Genomic DNA, 25,070 nt, shown 5'->3' with positions numbered 1-25,070 from the left:
TATGATCGTAATGAGTCAATGACAGGTAACTAGCTAAGGCAGTACCTTGTTAAACAAACTTTTAAGTTCTGATTTTCATGATGCATCAGACTTGCAACATCCATATTTAAGTTTACTTATCATCTATGCAGCAGTGATCAATTATTATGTGAATAAATTTAGAATGTTTTTCCCCATTAAAATAAACAAATATAATTGTTATATATGTACTTCATTAATAGTCAAACATTTTCAAATTAACTTAGGATAGTTATGTTATAATTGCTGTTAATACTGTATTTGATGGGTTAGTTATCGGTTTTAATTTTGTTTCCTGTATATATACGCTAAGCTAGCAATGCTGAACAGAAATTTGGTTCTTGCATTGTAGTGAATTCCAAATAAGGACACATTTGTTCTCTTCCCCCCCCCCCCCACAGCATCAGAAAATCCCATCAGAGCTAAAGAAGGGAAAAGAAGCAAAATTTGGCTTGAAGTTAACAAATGTGTTATTGTCTCCTGCTCCAGATAGCACCGCTGTTTAATGGTAGATGGTCGTTGAACTTCTAAAACGTGACACCCTTTACTGAAATAGTCGGTTTTGAATGCCTGGGCAAGATATTTATCAAAGAAGGCCAGTAAAATATAAAATACGTTTACTCAACAAACTAGAAAATGTTTAGTGGAATTGAGAAAATTACATAAAATTAAAACAAAAAACAACTAGTCTCATGAAATCTTATGATAATAGAGTCTTACAATGAAATACATGTACTTAACAGATTGGCATATGCCAGTAAATAAATCGAAAATTATATTTTTTAAATCTGAAAGTTTTCCTAAAATTGGATTTGGCCTGTTTGTCTTTCACAACATTCCATTTGGCCACAATGTTGACATATGTGATAAATGTCAAACATATGATTAAAGGATTTAAATATTATTATATTTGCAAAATTGAAAATTAATTTGTAACAAACAATAATAATAATAATAAAAATAATAATTTTGTTGAATTATTTTGTCATGACAAATGAAAACCTGCTGTTAACATAATTCAATTTGTAATGAGATTACTTGGGAATGTCCATACATTCAGTGCTGATGGAAACTACCTTTACTACTGGTTCAGTAAAAATGTTCTGTGGTACGTACCAGCATACCAGTAATACTATGCACCACTAGTATGTAGACAGGATGCCAGAAACCTATTTATTCAGAAACCAAATGCAAAAACTTAGGCAATCTTCTGTTAGGTTTAATGGCATTTTTCAGCACATAATAGGCTGTACATGACAGCTTGTATAACAGGTGAAGGAAGAAACCAGGATAACCTCAGTAAGAACCACCAATCCACTGGAAGCTAGTGGCAAGCTTTGTCAGATACCCACATTGGCCAAGCCCAAGACTCAAACCCAGATTAGATGGCAGTGATCGGTAAAGGCAGGTGCTTTAGACCACTCAGCTGCCTAGGGCCGCTAACTAAGAATGAACTGATGTAAATGTATATATTCTCTGTATCCTTCAGAAAAGCACTTAGTTTGCATTTTCTCAGCATGTTCTAAATAATGGCCTAAAAGTGCTGCTAAAAAAAACACAAAAAAAACCCCAACCATCTATGAAGCTTGCCCCACTTTCCAGGGTGTAGGTGCAATGATACCCACTCCAAACATTTGCCCAGGAACAAGCAAAAAGAACAATTGAGACTGAGTGAGTCTGTACATTGTTTATGCTATTATCTGTGTTGAGATCAAAGCCGCTGACACCAAGGGTAGAACAGAAGCTCTCTTTTAAACAAAGAGGTTCATACTTAGAATGCTTGTATTGGCATCTGCAACATAAACCACAATGTTTTGGGTTTTATGGTTAACTTAGTGGCAAGAGAGACTAGGCAAATGTGACATGCAGATGCCCCTACCAATATGCTGCAATTTTCTTAATGTAAAGGCTTATACCAAATTTGTTTCCAATCAATAAAGTCCTTCAAAAGCAAAAACAATGGATGATGGACAGCTATGGGTAACACTATATACTCTCTCTATGGAAGTGGGTTGGTGTCATTAAAAAAAAAAACAATTTATGTAACATACTTAAATTTGAAACTTAATTATAGCAAGGAATGAAGCTGTCAGATCACTGCAAACATAATTATATCAAGGAATGAAGTTGTCAGAACATTTCAAATTTAATTATAACAAGGAATGAAGTTGTTAGAATATTGCAAAATTAATAATAACAAGGAATGAAACTAACAGAACACTTCAAAAACTTAACTTAACAAGGAGTGAAAATGTCAGTACACTGCAAAGTTAATTATAACAAGGAATGAAGCTATCAGAATACTGTAAAGCTTGCCTGCACTTATTTATTCAGACACTGGATATTTCTTGATACATTGATGAAATGATTATCAGGTACACTCATATCCAGTTTGCTGACAATACAAGCAACAAAGAAACTCACCTTATCATTAAAGGTGTCAAGAATCGAGGAAGTGTAGAAAAAAGGTCACAGTGACATATTTTTCAGATTACTGTGTAGGATGAAGATGCACATAAAACTGTATGACTCTACAAGTGACACTAACTATGAAACACCTAAATATATAAAGTTCATATTGTTACTGAAGTTTGAAAAAAGATCATGGTAACTTGCTTTCAACACACAGGTGTAATACGCCATATTAATAAATCAAATAAGAAGCTTAATTATTGTCCAGCCAATAGAATGTAAACATATCTTTGGAGAATGAAAGTAGGCCACACTGACCAATTACTGATGCTCTTGTAGTCCTCCTTAGAATGCATGCACACATCTATTTTCATCAGAATGCAAGGAACAGTGTTCCAGAATCGGATTGAAAAGTAAAAAGTGTACATGGTCAATGATTTGTGAAAAGAAGGTCTTAGTGAACTATTTTTAACACTGCAGTTTAGTCTGATGATTTGTATAAGCAATACTTACTAAGTAACTGAAAAATACAAACGTCGACATTTGTTAATGCCTATGACACTGATAACTACGATGACGAAGGTATAACAAAAGCTTTCCAGGAATTTTGTGCAGGCAAATTAAAAAGAAGTAACATTAGCAATAAAATGTTTCAATTAGAAGTATACAGACAAAACTAGTCAATTTGCCAAACTAACATATCTTTCCATTTCTGCAACCTAGATTTCCAACAATTTTAAACAACAGAATTTTGTATTTATTGGTTTCCTTGGTAGAACATTTCAAATTCAAAAGCCAATAAATTAGCTGAATAATGTTCTACCTAGAATGAACTCCACAAAATAATAATAATAATAATAATAATAATAATAATAATCCTTATCATAATCATAATAAACTTGCACAAAAATGTATCCCATTCATGAAATGCACGAGTTTGACAAATTTCTCAATATCTACTCAGTCTGCCACACAAACACCAAACATTTTCATTTGGCAATGATAAAATCTACTCAGCCTGCCACACAAACACCAAACATTTTCATTTGGCAATGATAAAATCTACTCAGCCTGCCACACAAACACCAAACATTTTCATTTGGCAATGATAAATTCTACTCACCTAGTCATACAAACATTTTTATTTGGCCATGATCAAACCCAACTCAACCAGCTATTATAAAAATATAAATGTTGACAATTTTAATGACCTAACAATGATTGTATGAAATGGTTTTTTGTTTGGTACTTAATTTTATTTACCTTTCAACACTAGTTGTAAGTAATCACACTGACATCAGTCTGCTTTCCCTCTGGTAAGGATTTATTAACACTTGAGCAAAACAAATGGAAAACAAATTTCTGGTATTAAGTATGGACTTTTAGAGAATATATTCTGCAATAATGTTGACAAACCTCCTTTTCATAAATGAGATACACTTTTAAGCCCTGAATCTGCTCCTAATCAGATGAGTGGTTGGAAAATTTACATGTATACAAGAGATGTTAGTTTGTAATTTTAGAGTTGGATAAGTGGATTTTCAAACCCTGGAATGAATAGATAAAATGTGGAATGACACAACATTTAATGAGATACATGTTTTGAGATCATGTGATCTATAGCTATTGACTAATAGTTTCAGTTCTGTTGAGTTACTACTTTTATGCTATAGCAAAGGGCAATAACTCCTAGAGACAAAGCCAGAATCCTAAGATCTACATTCTGCAGAAGATTTGAGATAAACCAGTATTCTGTCCTTGTCATTTCAGTTGAACTAGTGTTCTCTGGGACAGTGTCCTGTAAGGCATTTGGGACAGTGACACAGGTTAGTCCTCTGACAGAATCTGACAATGATCCATCATTCGCATTAACTGTAAATAGATCCTCGTCCAGTTCACCACTATTTGTAGTCTGCATACCAAGCTCTGTTTCTGTAGATGCCACAAAGCCCAAACTCTCTGTCTTATATTTTAATGCAGGAATATGCATCTTGCCTGAAGAATGAAGTTGTTGAGCAGATGCACTTATCACTGACTGTGTAACTTTTAGCTCACTGGTTTCATTTTTGTCATTCATATCAGTAAGGGCGAAGGAGTTCTCACTAGTGCTGAACACTCCATTACTTTTCTGATTCAAGAGTAATTCTGATGATGTTGCTGGTGGAACCCAAGGGCCACTTTCAACTTTAGTTCCATTTAGATCATGACAGTACCGTAACAGTCCTGATGAGGCACTGGAACTGAGTGGCGTGCTTAAATCAGAGGACTGGCTAGAGTCGATGTTCATCACAGCTCCCTAAAAATATAACAGAAAATAAAATAAGAAATGGATAAGACATATAATACAAACTTATCTGAAAATTTGAAATTATAATATACTTCTAAAAAATTTCAGAATCATTTAATTGAAATTTAGTTACAGGTCAAACATGTAGTTGTCTCAATGGGTCTAGAGCAAGCCTTACTTTGGAAGGAATGATCAACACTGGTCACTGTTTATCACAGTCTAATCTTATTTCTGCACTTCATGACTTTGTTCATGTTGCATTCAAGGCAAATTGAAATTCCAAATCTAAAATTACTGGTTAATTTTTTAGCTGAAGGCCACCAACTGATTTTCAGAAATTTCAAAGTTAAGGTAGGCAGTACTTTTTCTGAAAGCTATTTTGTTATGTACATTTAATTTGCATTGTTTTAGGGATTTTTGTTGTTTTTTTTTTTCTTCTTTATATGCTGTGGGTAATGAAACATTGTAGCTAGTGGCTGACCTTGTCCAAAAAGTCAGAGACAGTTTTGATAAACAACTTTTTTTTCTTTTTCTCAGAGTGAGGATCACTAGCTGAAGCTGAGTCAAGAATATTTTATTTCTTTATAGCTAGACTACCTGATGATTGTCATGTTTTAGTGTAATTCATATAAGATCTTTATAGCTAGACCACCTGATGATTGTCATGTTTTATTGCAATTTATATAAGATCTTCTAGACTACCTGACGATTGTCATGTTTTATTGTAATTCATATAAGATCTTTAAAGCTAGACTACCTGATGATTGTCATGTTTTATTGTAATTTATATACGATCTTTATAGCTAGACTACCTGATGATTGTCATGTTTTATTGTAATTTATATAAGATCTTTCTAGACTACCTGATGATTGTCATGTTTTATTGTAATTTATATAAGATCTTTCTAGACTACCTGATGATTGTCATGTTTTATTGTAATTTATATAAGATCTTTCTAGACTACCTGATGATTGTCATGTTTTATTGCAATTTATATAAGATCTTCAAGACTACCTGATGATTGTCATGTTTTATTGTAATTCATATAAGATCTTTATAGCTAGACTACCTGATGATTGTCATGTTTTATTGTAATTTATATAAGATCTTTATAGCTAGACTACCTGATGATTGTCATGTTTTATTGTAATTTATATAAGATCTTTCTAGAACAATGTACTTTTGACCCTTATCTGGGGTTTCTTTTTATGTCTTAGTTTAAAATATAAATCTTGTTTATTTGAAAAAATAGTAATTTGTGTTTTATGATCGAGCAGAATCAATTTGTATTATTGTTATGTCCAAAAGTTCATCTGGGCTGAAATTTTTATTTCTTCAAATTATTCAAGTGATTGTTGTTGTTTTTGTTATTATAGGGTTTAACGCCATTTTTTAGCAGAAGATAGGCTATACATCTTGGCCAGTATAAATGTGGTAGGAGACCCCGGGAAAACCCTGGAAAGAACCACTGACCCACAAGAAGCTACCGGCAAGCTTTCTCATGTACCCACATTGGCTGACTCAGAGACTTGAACCCATGCAGACAGAGGTGAGGTGGCAGTGATCCATAATGGTGAGCACTTTAGACTACTTGGCCAATCGGGGACCCAATTCAAGTAATTATTCTCTGGAAATACAGAGTGCTCATAAAACAATACTATTCTTGGACAGAGACATTCACTGGGATTCATAGTGAATCCAAACCTGGATTTATATTACTGTGTTTAAACAAAAGACTGCTTGTACAACACCACAATACCACAGACACATCAACATTTCCAGCATTGTATTTAATTTGGATTTCCACTGAAGTTTATTCAGAACTTTAATCATAAGGACTTGTGTCTGTAATTCTCTTATCATTTGGAATTTAATATGCAATACCCATAAGTTCCATTTTTCACAGTTTCACTTTGTATTCTATGGAAATATATTATTTATTGAATTTTACAAAGCTTGTTGCTTCTCACTCTTTTCTACTACTTGTTTTAAGAAGGTCGAGTTGTAATACTACTTCTTTGTGAATCCATTTGTTTATGCATCTGTTTGTTGATGGATCTGTTTGTTTATGCATCTGTTTGTTGATGGATCTGTTTGTTGATGGATCTGTTTGTTTATGGATCTGTTTGTTGATGGATCTGTTTGTTTAGGAAAGAATATTATTATCTTGTCCAGGATGAAGATGGTTTATGAATAGATGGTAAATCTATGTCTGTCTAATCTGCATAATGGAAAATGAAAAAATATTTTGACACATAAAATGGCACCACCCCAACAACAGACCTCTGAAAGACGCAAAGACAATCAGACTGATATGTGTATGAATAATTTATCACATTGTAAATCATGAATCACATTGATATGCAGATCAGGTGTCGCTTCACTCCTACTGTAAACAATAGCAATAACTTTACCCAGCCTCCTTGTTTTATGATGAAATCAGCTGCAAGCTCAGCCAGAAGCTGTGAGGTGTATTCAATCAAATGGCCAAGCTTCCTCTGACCACACTGTAGTGAATGCCACACCAAACTTTGACTAAACACAAGTAGAAGTGCCACCTGCAATGATGCAAAAATTATAATATTTATATAAATTTAACATTTGCCAAACTGGCCATATAAAAATCCGTAGAAGTAAAATTCCAAAGAATGAATGTTGGAATCTGTAAGGTCCCAATAAAATTACATAGAATGAATTATGGAAAATGTAATGTCTCAGAAAAAAATCCATACAATGAATCCTTGAAACTGTAATGTCTCAGAGACTTTATAATATCCTTGCAATACTCAGATGAAAATTTTGAACAAAGATTAAGATCTTCTAGTTCAGGATTTAAGGAAGCAAGCTGTATCTTTATCATCACACATATCTGTTATGTCACCAACCCATTGTCCATACCATTGAATTTGATATGGTCAAACCAGCAAAATATTGGTCTCTACCTACAAAAAAACGCCTGTATACTGCTGTCCATTACAATATGGTATAGTCACGGACATACTAAATTGTTTTAAATTTTATTTTATCATTGTTATTTGAATTAGTTTCATTTATCTCAGTTTTACTCATTTATAGCTAATTTTATTGTGACTTTACAGTTATATTGTACTATTATGATACAGTTTTGATGGAACATAACTCAGTATAGATGACCTTGTGTTTGAACACATTACACCGTCCTCTAAAAATCATTCTAATTTCTCTTATTATTATTCAATATAAGTGAAAGGAACAATTTATCATATGTTTTCTGAGAACACTTATATGATTACATTAATGTTAGGAATTAACTTCCACAACTGCTTAAATCCAGAAAAAAGATGAAAAAGATTCACTTTTTCCCACATATATATATATATATATATATATATATATATATATATATATATATATATATATATATATATACACACATATACACACACTCTATAATAATTGGTATCTATGGAATGTAACTTCCAATATACAGTAACATTATACCTGCCATTTCCACTGCTACACATAGACACGATATTTTTCAGTTTAACAATACACCAACAAGGACACACACATTTGCATGCAGGTGTGTGAGGGCATAGTCATATCATGATAAAAATGTATTTCCTCGATCAAATACATTACCTGATCAAATGAACTTTAGGAGACTTGGTAAGACAAGCATGAGTGACCTACATTCTGTGGGCAAATACATCCCAGAACCTGGTTATATCTGGTTACATTTACTCATACAGGTACATTTATAAAACCAACATCAGACCTGCACCCTGAATGAAGATGTGCATGCCTGAGGTAAGAGGAGGTGTTAGAGCATCCAACCTTTACCTCTGTCACTCCCCTGACCCTACCCTAGTCATTCCCCTAACCCTACCTTAGTTCCTCAAAACAATCTACCCTAGTCACTCCCCTGACCCTACCCTAGTCACTTCCCAAACCGTACCATAGTCACTTAAAACACTCTACCCTAGTCACTCCCTAACCCTACCTTAATTCCTCAAAATACTAAACCCTAGTTACTCCCCTGACCCTACCCTAGTCTCTTCCCAAACCGTACCATAGTCACTTAAAACACTCTACCCTAGTCACTACCCTAACCCTACCCTAGTCACTACCCAAACCGTACCTTAGTCACTCCAATAAACCTGCACTAGTCACTCACCTAACCATATTCTAAGGCACAATAAAACATGGGACATTATAAGAAAATTGCGTTACATTTTCTTCACAAAAATCTTTTTCTTTTTAATTTTGCTGCACCTTAAACCATATGCCAAAAAAAGTCATCAAAAAGGATATCTGTATGTAAATAGTGTGGGTAGATAGATATGTATGTACACTATTTACAGAGACCTAAAACAGACCCCTGGGGAACACCATGATTAATTTCCAATGAGCCAGCATGAACACTACCAAAAGCAATATTTTGCATTCTGTTGCAAAAATAGGATGAGAACAAATTTAGGTATTAGTATCATATTTATAGCATTTCAGCTTAGATAAAAGAACATCATGATCGACTAAATCAAAAGCCTTCCTGAATTCACTCTTTGTTTATATTCTGAATAGTGTAGTGTCCAGTCACATGTCCGCAAACTCCATAAGTAGCCTTGGAAAGACATATATCAAAACAATCTTCAACAAATGGACTTTGGATAGTGATCTGAGAACACTTAATAATGTATATTTAATTTGCATTGTTCGTTGGCTTCTTCCTCCATTATTATATGTTATGTATAATTGTATTTTGTAATAGACCTTAGAAATAAACTTTTGACCTCATCCTAGTTCTAGTTTTGTGTCCTAGTTTTTTTAATAATGTTGTTTACCTGAAATATTACTCATTCTTGCCTTAGGTATGGGTTAGAATCAGTCTTATTGTTGTATTCAGATTTTCGTTTGGGTGGAATTATTTATTCAGATTATTTTTCACTGAAAATACAAAGTGTTTATCAATAATATTCTTGGACAGAATCATTAATTTGTAATTACAGTGAAGTCAGACAAGAACATTTATGGATTATATTTATTATGATATAAAAAAGTGTTAGTATATCATTACACTCTAGGCCAAAGGCATATTACCATGTTCGAGACTACAGGCACATAAACACATTCAACATTGGAACATATTTGGAATACCTCCGGAATTCAGTTGGGAACTTTATATTTTTAGACTTGTGATAAAACTTTTAGGACTCTTTGGGATTTAATTCACAATACTGAAAGTTCTTTTTAAGTTTTCACTTTGTATTCTTGGGAAATTAATTCATTGCTGAATTTTACAAAACTTGTTGGTTTGGGCTCTTTTCTGTTACTTAGTTCAAGACCATAGTCATAACACTTATTTTTAGCCATTTATTTATTTGCCAAACAAAAAATACTTTCATACTTTCAGTCTTGAATAATAATCACATACAAAAAAGATGATAACATCACTTGTAAGAAATACAGTTTTGGTACACTGATCATACATTCAGTGAAATCCAAGTGGCCCAACATTAGAGATGAACAAATTTAATTTCCAAACAAACCTGGTGAAGAAATCTCACATGAAGATATCTTATTAACTTTTGAAACTGTTGAAATGCATCAAACAATCTTTGACAAGTCAACTGTTCTGAGTAATCAAGCTCAGCACATTTTGGAGAACACAAAGTTCCTGTGGTTTGAAAGTCAGCAACAGATAGAGTATTCATACAAAGAATTAAAATGTAGCTGATAAACCTAAATATACATATTTATTCCCAAGCTGTCAAAACTTGTTTCAAACAGCAAATATTCTGATTATCATGTGAGGATGAGAAAAGGAGACTGACCTTGACTACAAGATAGAAATCACAGACTTTTGGCCATGTGTTGTGTGAAATAAAGGATCAAGAGATGAAAGAAACTGTTGACAGATATTTAATAGAAGAATGTGGATAAAGCTGCAGATACATGTATGTATTGTGGCAAGATCATAGAATATCAAACATGCAGACCATAAAGCATTATGAATGGCATACTACTCCACTTCCACTCTCTCTCTCTCTCTCAAATAAAGGATTTGTCCATGGGCAATACCTTGAAAATTATGTGAGCTTGCCCAAGCCGAATCTGAGCTTGTCCTGGGCACTCGGTAAGTTAATCATAAAAGCCATGATGTAATTTCTTCACCATGGAAACTTCCTGGCTAATCTTACAAAAAGTTTAAAACAAAGCCCTGATGACATGCTTGCCTTAAAAAAGGTCATGTCTAAGACAACTGCCACCATATTCAGTTCTTTCCTCTATGTGTTTTGGAGGAAGATTAATCTACCTGTTATGCATTAGAAACAGCATAACTAGATGAACAAAATATTAAAAATGGATGAGAGCTGACTTGTTCACATAAACTACCTACCCTAAACTGCAAATGAAGTACTGAAAGTTGTTTATATTGTGAACTAAAACCAAACTTACTAAATGTTTTGCAGTATATCATTCAGTTATACTGCCAAAGCTGTGAAGAGAGTGTCCTGAAGGGGGATATGGTGCAGTCCAACATCTTGGTGAAGACCTAAGGGGAGAGGAGAAATGTCTTTTCTCTCTATCACCCCCCCCCCCTTTCCAGGCCTGCATGTGACAGTTCAATGTATATGACTACATATAACTTCCCAATCCACAAAAAGGTTGCCCTTGTTGCTGAGAAATACTCCTGCAGTAATTTTTTCAATGATGATCCTTTTTCTGGTACACACCCTGACATGATCACACTGAAGACTTACAAAGTGAGCAGGTAGGAAACTCCCATACTGCCTTTTTTCTCACCTTCTCAATTTGGCCGCTGATACAGAAGGATGAAACCAAAGAGAAGGAGGACAGGGTCTTAGCATGGTGGAGTTTAAAGAATTGCAAAAGGGCAATGCTTCTTATCATGTCCAGATTACAAGAGGCATTAAAGTGTTTGCCATCATGTGGCAAACATCCCTATTGACCACTTTAACAAAATGGCATATTTATTCCCGGGCATGGTCACATCTGGCCTTCTCAGCTAGAGATGCCAGGTTGAGTAGGGAGAAAATGAACATGACCTTCCTGACTAATTCAGATGTGGCATTAAACACTTGTATGCCCACTTTGTAACAGATTGGAGACCTGCTGATGTCAGTATTATCTTTGTCTAGGCTTGGGAAATTCAAATGATAGATATTGTCATGTGATTTGTACCAGTGTGGCAAGAAAACTGCAGGTAAATGATTCACTCAAAAGAAGGCCCACTTATTACCAGGGTCACAAATCTGTTAGAAGCTTAGCAATTTCTGCAATTTCTGTTGATTGTGCTAAAATACTAAAGGACGGATATATGCTATCTTCATCAATATCCACTTAGACCTTGACCTTGCATACAGTATTTGACTGCTGGTGGAGAAGGGTATTTCAGTGGGGGTCAAATTCTGTTTATCTCTTTAATTGCCACCTTAAAACTGAACTTCATCCTTTCCATATGGCTGGATCTAAGTATTCAGGCGAGTCCAAATCATCCCCCTTATCAACCAGAGGGTTGTCTGTATGATCTGCGTCCAGGAGTATAGTATCTGTATGGCAATAATGATGCACAGTCATCCCCATACATAAAATGGGTCTACCTTTTGGATATGGTAATAGAATAGCTGCCTCATGTCCAGCACAGAATTATGGTCTGGCTGGCAAAAGTTGGTAAAGGGTGGTAGTTTGGGCTGTGCCAAATGGAAAGTCCCGTTTATGATGCTAATGTACTGACATCATAGTCTAGATATGGTCAGTCAGGCTATCACAGTAGGAACTGTTAAGCGCAGTGTGGTTTGCCAGTCAGAGATGAGCGATTCGTACCCAACAAAATGATAAGCTGATTAACTGGATGGCTAGACCAGTTAGTCAACAGCTGGTATGGCATATTGCAAATGATATATGACTTGCAGGCTCAGCTGGCCAACAAAGTCAGAAGGTAATCCAACATACCCAGCTTCAACTATACTAAGACAATGCAAAGTCACGGGATGGGGACTTACGCCATGGGAATGGGTGCTTAGGCCAAGTGGACTGCCAAGGGGATGGGAATGCAGGACAAGTGGGCTGCCAAATTGGGTTCAAATTGGTCAAAGCTTCATCCAATTTGCTTGTCAACAATCTCAATGACAGTTCTGTGGTAATATTGTAGCAAACAGATTGAATATTGCTTGAATGGAATCATCTGGCAGAATCATTATTGCTATAGGTGCTACTTTACATATCTTCACTGTTGGTTGGGTTGATATCTCATGTCCTCCAAAGGATTTATCAATAGTTCTGAATTTAGATGGATGCATAACACTTTGTGTTCTGAAGATTTCAAGCCTGACCTGTTTTAGTGACCCCTGAATTGCCTTTTAAAGACATTCAAGTTGTGTGTTCCCCTTGTCTTGATCATGTAGGGACAGTGTTCAAATTTGAAAAATTTAATTTTGATTGGATGCGGTGGCTTGCTGCCGCATCCAATGAAAATTCACAGATCCGAAGCACAGAAACATCTGCCTGATATGCCAACATGTAGATAGGGCTATCATATCGGAACCTTAGCTAACGAAAATGTTATACGAGAGTATTCACTTTACTGGTAGACTCCCTTACATGCATGATTAAGCCTGTAGGATTAGTCTCCCTTGATACTTTAACATGATTAAACTTTTTTATGTTTGTTTAAAGTAACAAATAAAAGCATTATCAAGCTCTATATGCTTGATCAGATCAGTTAGGTGAAGATGCCAACTATATATAAATATGAACTCATCCATAAGAAGTCATGTATGGCAATCCTTATAGTTTCAAATCCATAAATTCATATCAAATCTGTTAAATTCTTCCCAATCTGTAAAATTCATAATAGATCATATCCACTCCCTCCGTTTTGTCATACAGTCCGCAAGCTGCATAGCTCCACTATACCACCTCATTTTATAAATTTATTTTCATTCAAGCATGATTGTATTGCAGCTATGTCCACCCTCAGACATTGTCATCAATTAACTTTGTAGAATATATTGCATCTTGAACACTTTATTATCAATATATGCAGTATGCCTATAGTTTTAGAAGACACCCAAAATAGTTGTAATCATTTTTCTCTAATAATAACCAGCTTCATTTTTTCCCAAATATGTTATCTTGAAAATGATATCTCCATTTGTTCTCTGGCAAGTTCAATTATAGTTGGAAGTGGGCTGGCTAAAATAGGTTCTACTATTACTTGCTTGTAAAGAGAGAACACTTACATACTAATGTTTGGGCATTTTGTTCTAAAAACAAAGAATTTTGGTCACTGTCTGGTCATTTTTATTTTTGTTTGAAAATGTATATCAGTCTCTTTGCATACACCTGTACTGCAGCTGGATATAAGTATACCCAAATATCTCTACTGACCAGTCCTTAATAATACAATTACTTTGATTTCTGTAATCTTTGGTCAGGTTCATGAACCATGGAAATCTCTTAAATAGATATAAGGTGTTAACAAAAAGCAATTTACTCAAATCCAAATGGTCTCAAGCATTGCCAGACATTGATCTCTAACCATAATCATGTCCAGATTATAGACTTAATAACATACTATTTCTGACTGGAGCAAGTTCTAATATATCAAAATTGTTTAAAAATGGAAGGATTGTCTGTGACTATAGGACAATGATAAATGTCAATGTAAATCATCTCATATATTAAAATTTGAAAGATAGTTCATGTTTTCTTTTAAAAAGCTTGAAATGATCCCAAAATTGAAGTCTGAAAAATAGCAACGATTGCCCCAAATACAAAAATGAGCCAAGTGAATTACACTCGAGCCAAATGAGTTACACTACAGCTAACTGAGTTACACTAGTTCCGGAATTTAATCACAAAAATTCAATTTTTTGTAATGTTACTCAAGATGTGAAGACCAAAATGAGGTCACAAAAGTGAAATCTTCTGCTAAATAAAAGAAGCACATGTGAAACTCATACAGGCCGGAAACTTGCTTTGTTTAGAGAATCAAATGATGAGTGGATGAGCATCTCAGATGTTTTTATTGATATTCACTGACATTTGTTTTCTAAACATTTCATTTACTTTACACAATAATTCAGTAATCAGAGTCATTTCATAGTCTGATAGTCATCTACAGAGTCATTTCAGTTTGATAGTCATATACAGAGTCATTTCACAGTCTGATGGTCATCTACAGAGTCATTTCACAGTCTGATGGTCATCTACAGTCATTTCAGTCTGATAGTCATCTACAGAGTTGTTTCACAGTCTGATGATAGACTGCTCCGGTGGCCTAGTGTTTAGAGTGTCCGCCTCAGATGCGGGAGGTCGTGGGTTCTATCCCTGGCTGAGTCATACCAAAGGCTCACAAAAATGGCACTAACATCTGCCTCACTTGGCGCTAAGCATTAAGAGGTTAGTGTTAGGACTGGTTGGCCTGGTGTCAGGATAATGTGACTGGGTGGGACATCATGCTACATGTCTGCAGCATAAACTGCCACATTGCAGACATCGTAGCGATATGACTGAATGTTTTTAAAGCTATGTTAAAAATCCAAAACACACACACATACACACTCATAGTCTCATAGTCATCTACAGAGTTGTTTCACAGCCTGATGGTCATCTATTCAATAACTAGATTTTGAGCACTGGTAAAACATTCTTTAGCTTATATTCTGACAATCTTTTGTCAGTTTGAAAAATATGGAAATTATAAAATTACTATATACATGTATTCTGAAAATATGGTAAATGAAAGGATAATGATGGTTTATTAGCAGCATTATGCAGATGAACAATTAAGACTTCAAATAAAGCTGGCAGAAGGCGAGGGTGGCACTTTACTAAATAGACTGGGGGTTAAATCATATTTACAACATGGTGAAATGAACAAATTTGCATAGATTTAAGAATTCCTTTCTGACATACCTGTCTCCATTCAGAAAGATTGTGGTCCATGATGGATTTTGCCAAAGTCTTGAACTGAACGTATGACATTTCCTTCAACTGAGCATAAAGCAAATTTTTGATTGCCTGACTCAACTGTTGTTCATACTGATCTTTCACTTCATCCCCTATCTGTGCCAACATTATTGCTGCCTTGGACTGTGGTGTTAGTGGTGATGAACGTGGTGAAAATCCTGAACTTGAGCTACTTCTTTTAAGAGCTGAAATATCGACTCTAATCATCTATCAATATATCAGATATATATATATATATATATATATATATATATATAAAAGTAATCAAATCATTTCTAAAAACCAAATGAACTATGCAATTTCAAAAATAGACTATGACACGACTGTTAAGGCTTCTGCTTTGATGAACTATGACACAACTATTAATGCTTCAGGTCAGATTGGCTATGACAGGACTATTAATGCTTCAGGTCAGATTGGCTAAGACAGGACTATTATTGCTTCAGGAAAGATGGGCTCTGACTGGATTATTAATCCATCAGCTTTGATGGATGGGTGTGTGTGTGTGTGATTTAGATTTTTAACGCAGCTTTAACAATTTTTCAGTCATACTGCTATGATGTCTGCAGTGTGACAGCTTATAGTGATGCCTAGCACTGGGGCATCATGCCTCATATATGTAGCATGATGTCCCACCTAGTCACATTATCCTGACACCAGGCTGACCAGTCCTAACACTAACCTCTTAATCCTGAGCACCAAGCGAGGCAGCTGTTAGTACCATTTTTGTAAGTCTTTGGTATGACTCGGCGTGGTTCGAACCCATGACCTCCCGCATCCAAGGCGGATGCTCTAACCACTAGGCCACTGGAGCGGTACAGCGTTGATGGGCAATAACAAGACAATTAATGCTGTCATAAATTTTGTAGCTCTTTGGACAAGCACACAATGTTAACTATATTCTTTTAAAAGGGCACCAGAGTACCAATTCATAAAAGTCAATAATGTACATCAGCAAGTCATGATTTTACTTGTACCATGTAGAATACACATATATCCCAATAGTTAATTAGATATTTCTTGCTAATACCCATACGCGGCTATCATTATGGCAATGGCTAAATGAGGATTTGTAAGCATACTGATGTGCATCAATGAGTTAGAGAACTCTGCTCTTGCCACATTGAGTTAGGGAATTATGCTCTTGACACAATAAGTTAGGGAACTACACTCTTGACACAATGAGTTAGGAAACTCTGCTCTTGACACAATAAGCATCATATGTTCTCTTATAAGAAGTTTTAGATTTATTCAGTGTACTCATTCTCATAAAAAGGAAGAAAAATAAAATTCAAGATGTCATCGTTCTGATCTTTACAAAAGTCGTAACGCAACTGTCTCATATTTCCTAAAACAGTGTGAATAATCAGAAACTTTTTTTTAAAAATGTGTGTAATGTATCTGATATGATTATATCAAGTATGTCATCACAGGTAGTATATATGTGTTTGATACCATGTAAAATGTAATAAATATAAACCACTTTGCAGTACAATAAAAATACCAGTGTTAATCTTCATTATTTAAGTCATACTGATGACTGGTTACATGGTTACACTTGTTTATGAGTGTGCATGTGTGTGTCAGCCCAATAAATAAACCCCCAAATTAACAGAACCACAAAGTAAGATTTGAGGTCTGATTTACCAGTCTGTGTGTGGATTTGAAAAAGTGTATGTGGATGTGTTGATGATGGTGCTGTCATTGTCAAATATAAAACTTGATAGAATGTAATTCACATTTTTTTAAACTGTGTGAATGCTTCTACAGACTTTTAAAAGTGATGTTGAAGAGTCTTACATCGTATGTTTGCAATATAATGAAACAAACAAAATATCTCTATGCATCTGAAAATGTTATTGCTTGTACTGATTATTTAAAGCAATTTAAAACACACTTAAGGTATTGTAAACTGCTTCTCAGTTTTCTGTGTAGCACTTCAATGTCTAAATGATGATGATACTACCAAGTCAACTGTGAAATAGCAATTTGTTTGATTTAAAACCCATTATAGTCTAATATTTACATGTCATGTATATATGTTAACTCCATGATAAATAAAGCACTCCACATGACTGGGAACTGGCACAGTAAAAATGGCTTAGGGAATTTCTTGTGCCATGAACATTCATGCTTTATTATCTCTATAACCGCTTATCAAACAAAGGTGAAATTATTATATTCTGTATAAATCATATCATCTACCTTTAAGGGCTGAGGCAGGCAGTCACTTATGGGTCCTAAATTAATCAAAGCTTAATACCCACAAGCCAATGAAGCTTGAAACTGATTCCATAAATAATACCAGGGGTCACACTGCCAGGTGAAGTGAGCGACTAAATTGACTAAAAAATGTAAATTTGCCCTCTTCTGTTAGGAAAGCAAAAATGACTTTGCCCTGTGATTGTTTAGAAATACATTGACTGGCTAGGTTTTTAGATGCCCCCTTACCTTAGCCAGGTTAGTTTTTGTGTTGTGTTGTAGTGAAATGTATTCATAAAGCCCTTAGCAGTTAGTGCTGATATCAATTATGCCAATAAACAAACTCTTGCACATTCACAGGCATGTGTTTTGATAGCTGATTGACCATTAGTCCCTACCTGAGTAAGTTAACAACTGTCACTGCCCAATTTCCACAAGTTATCCATTGATGATAAAAACTTATAAACTTGTGTTTTGAAACTTTAACAATAATATCTAAATAGCAATTAGTGTTTTAAGAACAGAATCAGTGATTTGGATATTTTAACTGCCTACTGTACACTATTTTGTCATAAAATTAGTTTGAAACTGTAAGTGAACCAGTAACAAGGAAATAATGGCAGACACCGATGAGTCTGGGAAGTACAAGTTTATTAGATTGTCTGTTTTCATAAATTATTGGGCAAATATATTCAGAAAAATATACAATTCATAGAAAGCACAGCCTAGGTATTATGCTACTGATGATTTAGATTTAAAATGCAATTATGTCGGTCAGAAACATATGGGACAACACTATGTTGTGGACTTTGTGACAATAGCTGTAATGTCAAAGTTGTTTTCTGACTTGACTCATATTTGGGAAAAAAGCAGCCAAGCAAATACTATTTAACCAATGCCTAAAATTACAACAAGTATGTAGACAAAGAAATAAAATACTGATTAAGGGTAGTTGATAAAGCATTTTTACTACCTTGCAGTTACAATAATGTAATCTGATTACTCAGTAAAAAATTGTTACAATGTAGCTTAATCTATTATTTTCTTTTAAAGTCATATGGCCAAAATAATTCAGAAAATTTTCTACTTGAAAATAAAGTACTGCTTAAATCCAATGTTAAATGCAAATATGAATACTTGGAAATAGTGGTCATAATTTAATAAGAGAACACACAAATTATATATATATATATATAAAATTTCTGGCTCTGCTTCCATTTCTCCCTGTTCTGTCCAAAAGGAGAAGCCACTTCTCCCCAAAATTCAAATCTAGCTTGACCCCTGAATATGTGTACCTACATATTACACAGTTTATTGGGGAGTGCTACACGTATATTAATGACAATTGTTAATAAATTTTGTATGTATTTCATTCCTCAAGACTTATTCAAATTCACTCACCATTTTCCATTTCTGATTCAAGTTCAGTGAGTTCTTCTTGCAGTTCTGTCTGCAGGGACAGTACAGTCTCATCCAAATTTACATAATTATTTCTAATTTCCAGTTTCAGCTTAGAACGGTCAAGGCTGCTGTATATATTTTGAGACACTGAGCCTTCTGAAAATTCTCCAGATGTTTGGGATGTGTCAGGCATCTCTGACCCTGTAGTCTTAAATCCGAAGAGACTGGTTTGATTTTCTAATACATTATTGCAATTTTCATCATCTTTGTTTTTAGAAGCATAGTCAACTTCCTCAGGGTGGGTTTTTATTTTAACTCTATTTCTTTCATTTGCTGTTTCATCTGCTGTTATGTTGTTTGATTCTTCACAGTATCCTACAGAATTTACCTCATCAGATCTAAATTCATTAGCTCTTTCAACATTGTTGCTCTTGGTGCTACTTTCTCCTTCTGTTCCGCTCTCTGCTCTGGCCTGGTCCCAATTTTTAAAACACTCTGTGTAGTTAGTTCTATCTTGTAGTACAACATAATCATCAGTTGGTGTTGAGAGACCAATTGCATCTCGTGGCCTGTAAGGAATGGTAGTGAAAGGTTGACTCAAGTTTTTATACGATTCTTTCTTAGGCTCCCTATCTGGAACACTGGATGCTAAATTTTGTTGATCAGTTTCAAATACAGATTCACTCTTAAGTGTTGGTAGTCGAACTGAAGTCTGTAGTAAATCAACAAATTTTCTAGTCTTTGCAAGACTAAGGTTACTGGTGATACTTGAGGCATTGGACATTTCATATTCATCATCAGCATCACTATAATAACTAAATTCTGCATTACAGTTTGAATCACTCATTGCTCTTTGTAAGCATGGACTTGACTGGCTCGATCTCCTTAGGATGAGACTGCTTTCCTGGTCAGACGGAATGGCTCGAAAATATTTCAGACTTGGCACATATTCTGTTTTGTCTGCAATACAATCTGGGCTTGAATTTAACTCTGGCACATGATTTTCTACATTTTTATTAACACTGTATTGATACTGAACATTTTTATCTGATGCTGGTGAAGATAAATCATCTGATTTCAACTGTTCAATTGTTTTTAGCTTTGGTGGGGATGGAGGAAGGGATTGCACACCTGTTGTCTTTCCATTTGACTTGAAAAGACTGGGGCTATTGTTTGATGCTAAACTTGTGGCACTGCTAGAAAGATGGCCCATGTACAAATCTGCTGGTAAGAGGCCAAGAAAGTGTAGGATGACATATTTAGTTTCAAAAAGAAAGCTCTCTGGTGGGGAACTGGAACCAGAGCTACTCAAACTTGACCCCTGAGAGCTCAAGAAAGGGCTGTCTATGTCTTCATCCATTTCTGTCTCCTGTGAAATAGAGACCATATCAATGACAATTATCATTATCGTTTATGGTATGTATTCTCCTTCATTTTAAAATTACCACCCTCCCAGTTACTCACCTCAAATCTTTTAAAATACAATGACTATTGTTAACAATAAATGGTTCATACATACACTGTAGTTCAGCTTTTAGAGTAACATAAACACAAGAAACCACCAACATCATTATGACGGTATTGCAAAAGTGCATTTTGTCTAAATGTATTTTTGTCTAGCATTTGAAATGAACTAAGCAACTTAATGCCTATCATAACCAGTAACATTTAAATTTAAACAGTAACATTTAAAAGGAGCAGAATGTCCACAGTACTTGTTGGCTTCTTAGATTTTTCTTTTCTTCAAAGGTCAGATGAATTTACATCTGAAAGAACTGCCACATCATGAAGCACCTCTCAAAACACACTACCTTCATCAGGATCACACAGACACTTTAGATGATATCAACAAACACACAGCATTCAAATCAACCATGACTAACCTGATTTATAAAATAAAAGTAAACATGAAGTGTTTGGTGTTATTAACCATTCAAATATATGATTGTTCCTGCATGATCATTCTTGAGCAACAGCTTCTTGCATCTACTGTATACAATGGACAAACTGAATGAAGAATGTATTAGGTTCTAGAAAACTAATGAAATAAGACAGTTAAAAGGAACAGATTTGTCAAGATGTATCACAATTTTTCAGCTATACCAGCCCTGTTTTATTTTAACTGGGTTTGGATCAACAGGTAGGAATTTTGAATGTTTGATGAATCATGGTGTCTGTAGTTTATCATACCCTCCTCACCATAAATGCATAAGAATCAAAATTATATTTTGAATTTTGCTGTTTTGTATAAATAACTTTATTATTATTAAACAATAATTGTACACTGCAAGTACTTAAGGCAAATGTAGCTGATGTATTTAATATTTTAAATGATAATTATTTATGTATCCACCCCCAAGAAAACTAACTGATAAAATGCAGAATTTTTTCAGACAATACAGCAGTAGTCGTTAGGATGTATCATTGTATCAAGTTACATTACTCTGCAGGCAACAGTGTCCAAAAAATTTACCAAAAAACAAAGTTAATGTTGGTAACTGGAGTATGAAATATAGATCATGGGACACTAACTTTGGCTGAAGTATGAAGTTCTCTTCATGATGCATTTCGCATGACTTTATAAGAATATCAGAGAAAATGAGGTAAATAGCCAAGGTTAGTGCAGATCCCTGGTGTGTAACATCAAGACAGAGTGGCCTACAAGTAGTTTTCGCTGTTGGTTGGAGTGCTCCTGAAAATGCATTTATACAAGTCACAAAATTTACATCAATTTATCATATAAGGCTCTCTTTTTCACCTTGAGAAGTTATGTGTCAAGTCTTGTAGCAAACCATACATGAAAATTGAAGAAACAAAACAGCAGGTATTTTTTGGGTAGGGTCATGGTCAGTCTGCAAGAAAAAACATGACAACTAATTTTATTATTGAATATGGTTCCCCCATACGACCAAATTAATACAGTAGTCATCATGCTTTGGGGAAAATCTTGATATGCTATGCCATAACAAATTTGTTTTACATAACCTATTCAGTGTGTCATCTCATAGGCAACAAAGTCAAAGGCCCATCAAGAGGACACAGCTTTTCCTGATCAAGGTAGACCACTGGAAACTGCTATATGTACCATAGTTGAAAGAAATTAAAATGATAGATTGGGGGAAAATCTACTTAACAAAGTAAACTCAAGCCAAAGAATTTACTTATTCACAGCTGGCCGAGCACAAATATAAGTGCTGCCAACAAAGTTTTTAAAAATGAAGTCTTAAATTATATGTAACTTTAATGAAATTATTGCTGCAATGTGCGAACAGTATGGGACAGACATTTAATTTTCGGGTTGGAACTTGGTAAGTTTGTGATTGCTCACCTTGAGCTGAATTCTTGTTGTTTGTGATTGCTCACCTTGACCTGAATTCTTTATACTAGATTAACCTCAAAATGTATTTTTTCAATCAAATGAACCAGTATAATAGATACAATAATGTGTAAGTTATTTTTTCGAAAAACCAAAGCAAGAATATTTTTTTAAAGTTATTTTTAGGTCAACATTTTTCAAAAACAATACCACGCCCACCCTAAACATAGCATATCAAATGAAACTATGGTGGCAGAGTACAGTTTCGTAAATTGGCCTCTGGTAAATTTCTTAACTTAATGCTATGGTGTGAATTGTAAATAAATTGGTGTCTGAGAAGAAATTTCTGTTAAATTGTACTGAGTAATTGTATATGTGTGGTCAATTTCAGTGGCTATGTATCAATGAATTTATTTGATATGTCACACTGTAAGTTTAACAGGGTCCCACACATCATTGCATCAATATTCCAGCATGGTCTAATGTTAATTGATTAAGCTCTGATCTCTCCAGATTAGCTAGACTGTTGTTGTAATTACCCCCCCCCACAACACACACGCAACATGATTGCTGCTATTAGCATCTCCAGAATGATCATGAAAGGTTGAAAACTGCTTGATTTATATCAGTCTAAAAGTACTTCTAACACACATTATTTGCTTGACTCTGATTTCTTTAAGTTTGCAAGAAGAGTTTATGGAAACTTTTCACTTCTGTCACTGACAACTAACATATCATTTCTGTCATTCCCTCTTAAATTTATAATTTCCAAATCTCTTCTTGACATTCATGAAACATTTTAAAGGAATGTTGATTCTGACCTGATGCTAAACAAAGACCAAAAGCATTGTAGGTTGCAAAGAATTTGAAATCTTTCAAGAAATGCAGTCAGTCATAACTCACAATGTGAATAATGCAGTGCTTTTTGCCTCAAAGTAAAACTTTTCTAAAAATGTAATACCATTCTTAGTTTTGTGCACAAAAGTTTTCCTTTATACCATTTAAATAGATAATGTCTGAATATGTGATATGTGCACAGCTTTTGACATAAACCATTTTCAGCCAAATTCTTAAGGTGGCAGTTTCTGAAATTGGCCCCTTGCAGATTTCTTAACTTAAAGCTATGGTGTGACTTTTTCAGCTATTATTGTTTACCATTTAAAGATATGGATATATTTGTGAACTAAGTGATGTGTGTGATTAGTATTTTTAACATAGCTTTAACAATTTTTCAGTCATATCGCTACGATGTCTGCAGTGTGGCAGTTTATAGTGATGTCTAGCACTGGGACATCATACCGCAGACATGTAGCATGATGTCCCACCCAGTCACATTATCTTGACACCAGGCCGACCAGTCCTAACACTAACCTCTTAATGCTGAGCGCCAAGCAAGGCAGCTGTTAGTACCATTTTTGTAAGTCTTTGGTATGACTCAGCCGGGGATCGAACCCACAACCTCGCACATCCGAGGCAGACGCTCTAACCACTTGGCCACCGGAGTGGTGTGTGAACTAAGTGTTTCGGGCTTGTGTTGTTCTTGAAATTGATATCAGGCATGTACACCTTCCATAGTTACTTTGCAGTATGTTGATAGTGAAATACCAATAATAGGCTAAGAAGAATAGCTAGCCTCCCATAGCAGTAGACACGTGGCTTCAAGGCAAATAGAATATCTCAAAAATGGCTTGGATGACAACTATTCTGAATTGCATCAAACTATTTAGCAGACAATGTTTTTTCAAAACTTTCATCCAGAAATAGGGCTTGCGTTTGCACCGTGAGCACCACATGCTGTCAAAAATGGCCTTTGGATATGAAACATGCATGTATAAAATAGGGGTTGGGGTGCATAAACTTCTTCTGCTATGAACTGCCAATGACTTCTCTGGTCAAGTGAATAATATTCTAGCAGTAAACACGTGTTTGGGACAATTAGAATATCTCACAAATGGCTTGGATGACAACTATTTTCAATTGCCAGTTTTGCAGAATTGTCATCTAGAAAAAGGGCTTGTGTTTGCACGGTGAGTATTACATGGTGTCAAAAATGATCTTCAGACATAGCAATTGCTGATAGAAATTTGGGGTTGGGGTGCATAAACTTTTGCTACGAACTGCCATTGACTTCCTTGATCAAATGGATAAATATTCTTATGCTTTGTTTTAATATTATAGGTATCCAAAAATATGGACCTTTTTGACCTCACTTGTATATTTGATTTTTTAAGACTTTTTTATACTATCTAGCTAACTGTGGCATTAAATTTGTACATAAAAACTGGCCCCGACCCATAGTTTACGATGGTTACCGTTGGCGTCAATCTAGGTGCAAAAAGAAACAATCACTAATCAAATTTTGTCTCAACCAACATTACTATTTTATAGGAAAATAAAAATATTTCAAAATATATTATCATCTATCAACTATTATTATTATTTATAATATCAATGCA

General features: G+C 34.7%; 1 protein-coding gene and 1 long non-coding RNA gene across 5 annotated transcripts; one reads left to right on the top strand and one right to left on the bottom strand.

Annotated features, from left to right (window-relative positions):
• Positions 1-618: 618 nt before the first annotated feature.
• Positions 619-25,070, bottom strand: LOC149773665 (uncharacterized). 4 transcript variants are annotated; one of them, XM_089946216.1, is made up of 5 exons: positions 24,927-25,070; positions 19,299-20,667; positions 15,642-15,880; positions 7,133-7,276; positions 619-4,726 (listed from the first exon to the last, which is right to left on the bottom strand). In XM_089946216.1, the coding sequence occupies exons 2-5, from the start codon at positions 20,656-20,658 to the stop codon at positions 4,070-4,072; spliced, it is 2,400 nt and encodes a 799-aa protein (XP_089802342.1). In that variant the 5' UTR covers positions 20,659-20,667; positions 24,927-25,070; the 3' UTR covers positions 619-4,069. The 4 variants fall into 4 exon arrangements, with proteins under 4 accessions (XP_089802342.1, XP_089802340.1, XP_089802341.1 ...); XM_089946214.1 differs by lacking the exon at positions 24,927-25,070 and adding an exon at positions 22,057-22,286; XM_089946215.1 differs by lacking the exon at positions 24,927-25,070 and adding an exon at positions 21,831-22,039.
• On the top strand, positions 4,133-6,672 carry LOC149773666 (uncharacterized). The gene is made up of 2 exons (XR_016417334.1): positions 4,133-4,256; positions 5,255-6,672. It is a non-coding gene; the product is annotated as an uncharacterized LOC149773666 (long non-coding RNA).

This window comes from Sinohyriopsis cumingii, unplaced genomic scaffold, assembly GCF_028554795.1.
Source record: "Sinohyriopsis cumingii isolate HCF-2022 unplaced genomic scaffold, ASM2855479v2 utg000622l, whole genome shotgun sequence".
NCBI lineage: Eukaryota > Metazoa > Mollusca > Bivalvia > Unionida > Unionidae > Sinohyriopsis > Sinohyriopsis cumingii.
The sequence above is the reverse complement of the archived record's forward strand: the minus strand, read 5'-3'. Positions and strand labels throughout refer to the sequence as shown.

Bases quoted from the DNA above. Each gene is read 5' to 3' on its own strand.
- LOC149773665 (XM_089946213.1), bottom strand. The intron at 15,881-19,298 runs GTGAGTGAATTT...TCGATATTTCAG, and splicing joins TGAATCAGAAATGGAAAATG to CTCTTAAAAGAAGTAGCTCA. The intron at 4,727-7,132 runs GTAAAGTTATTG...TTATATTTTTAG, and splicing joins TCATAAAACAAGGAGGCTGG to GGAGCTGTGATGAACATCGA.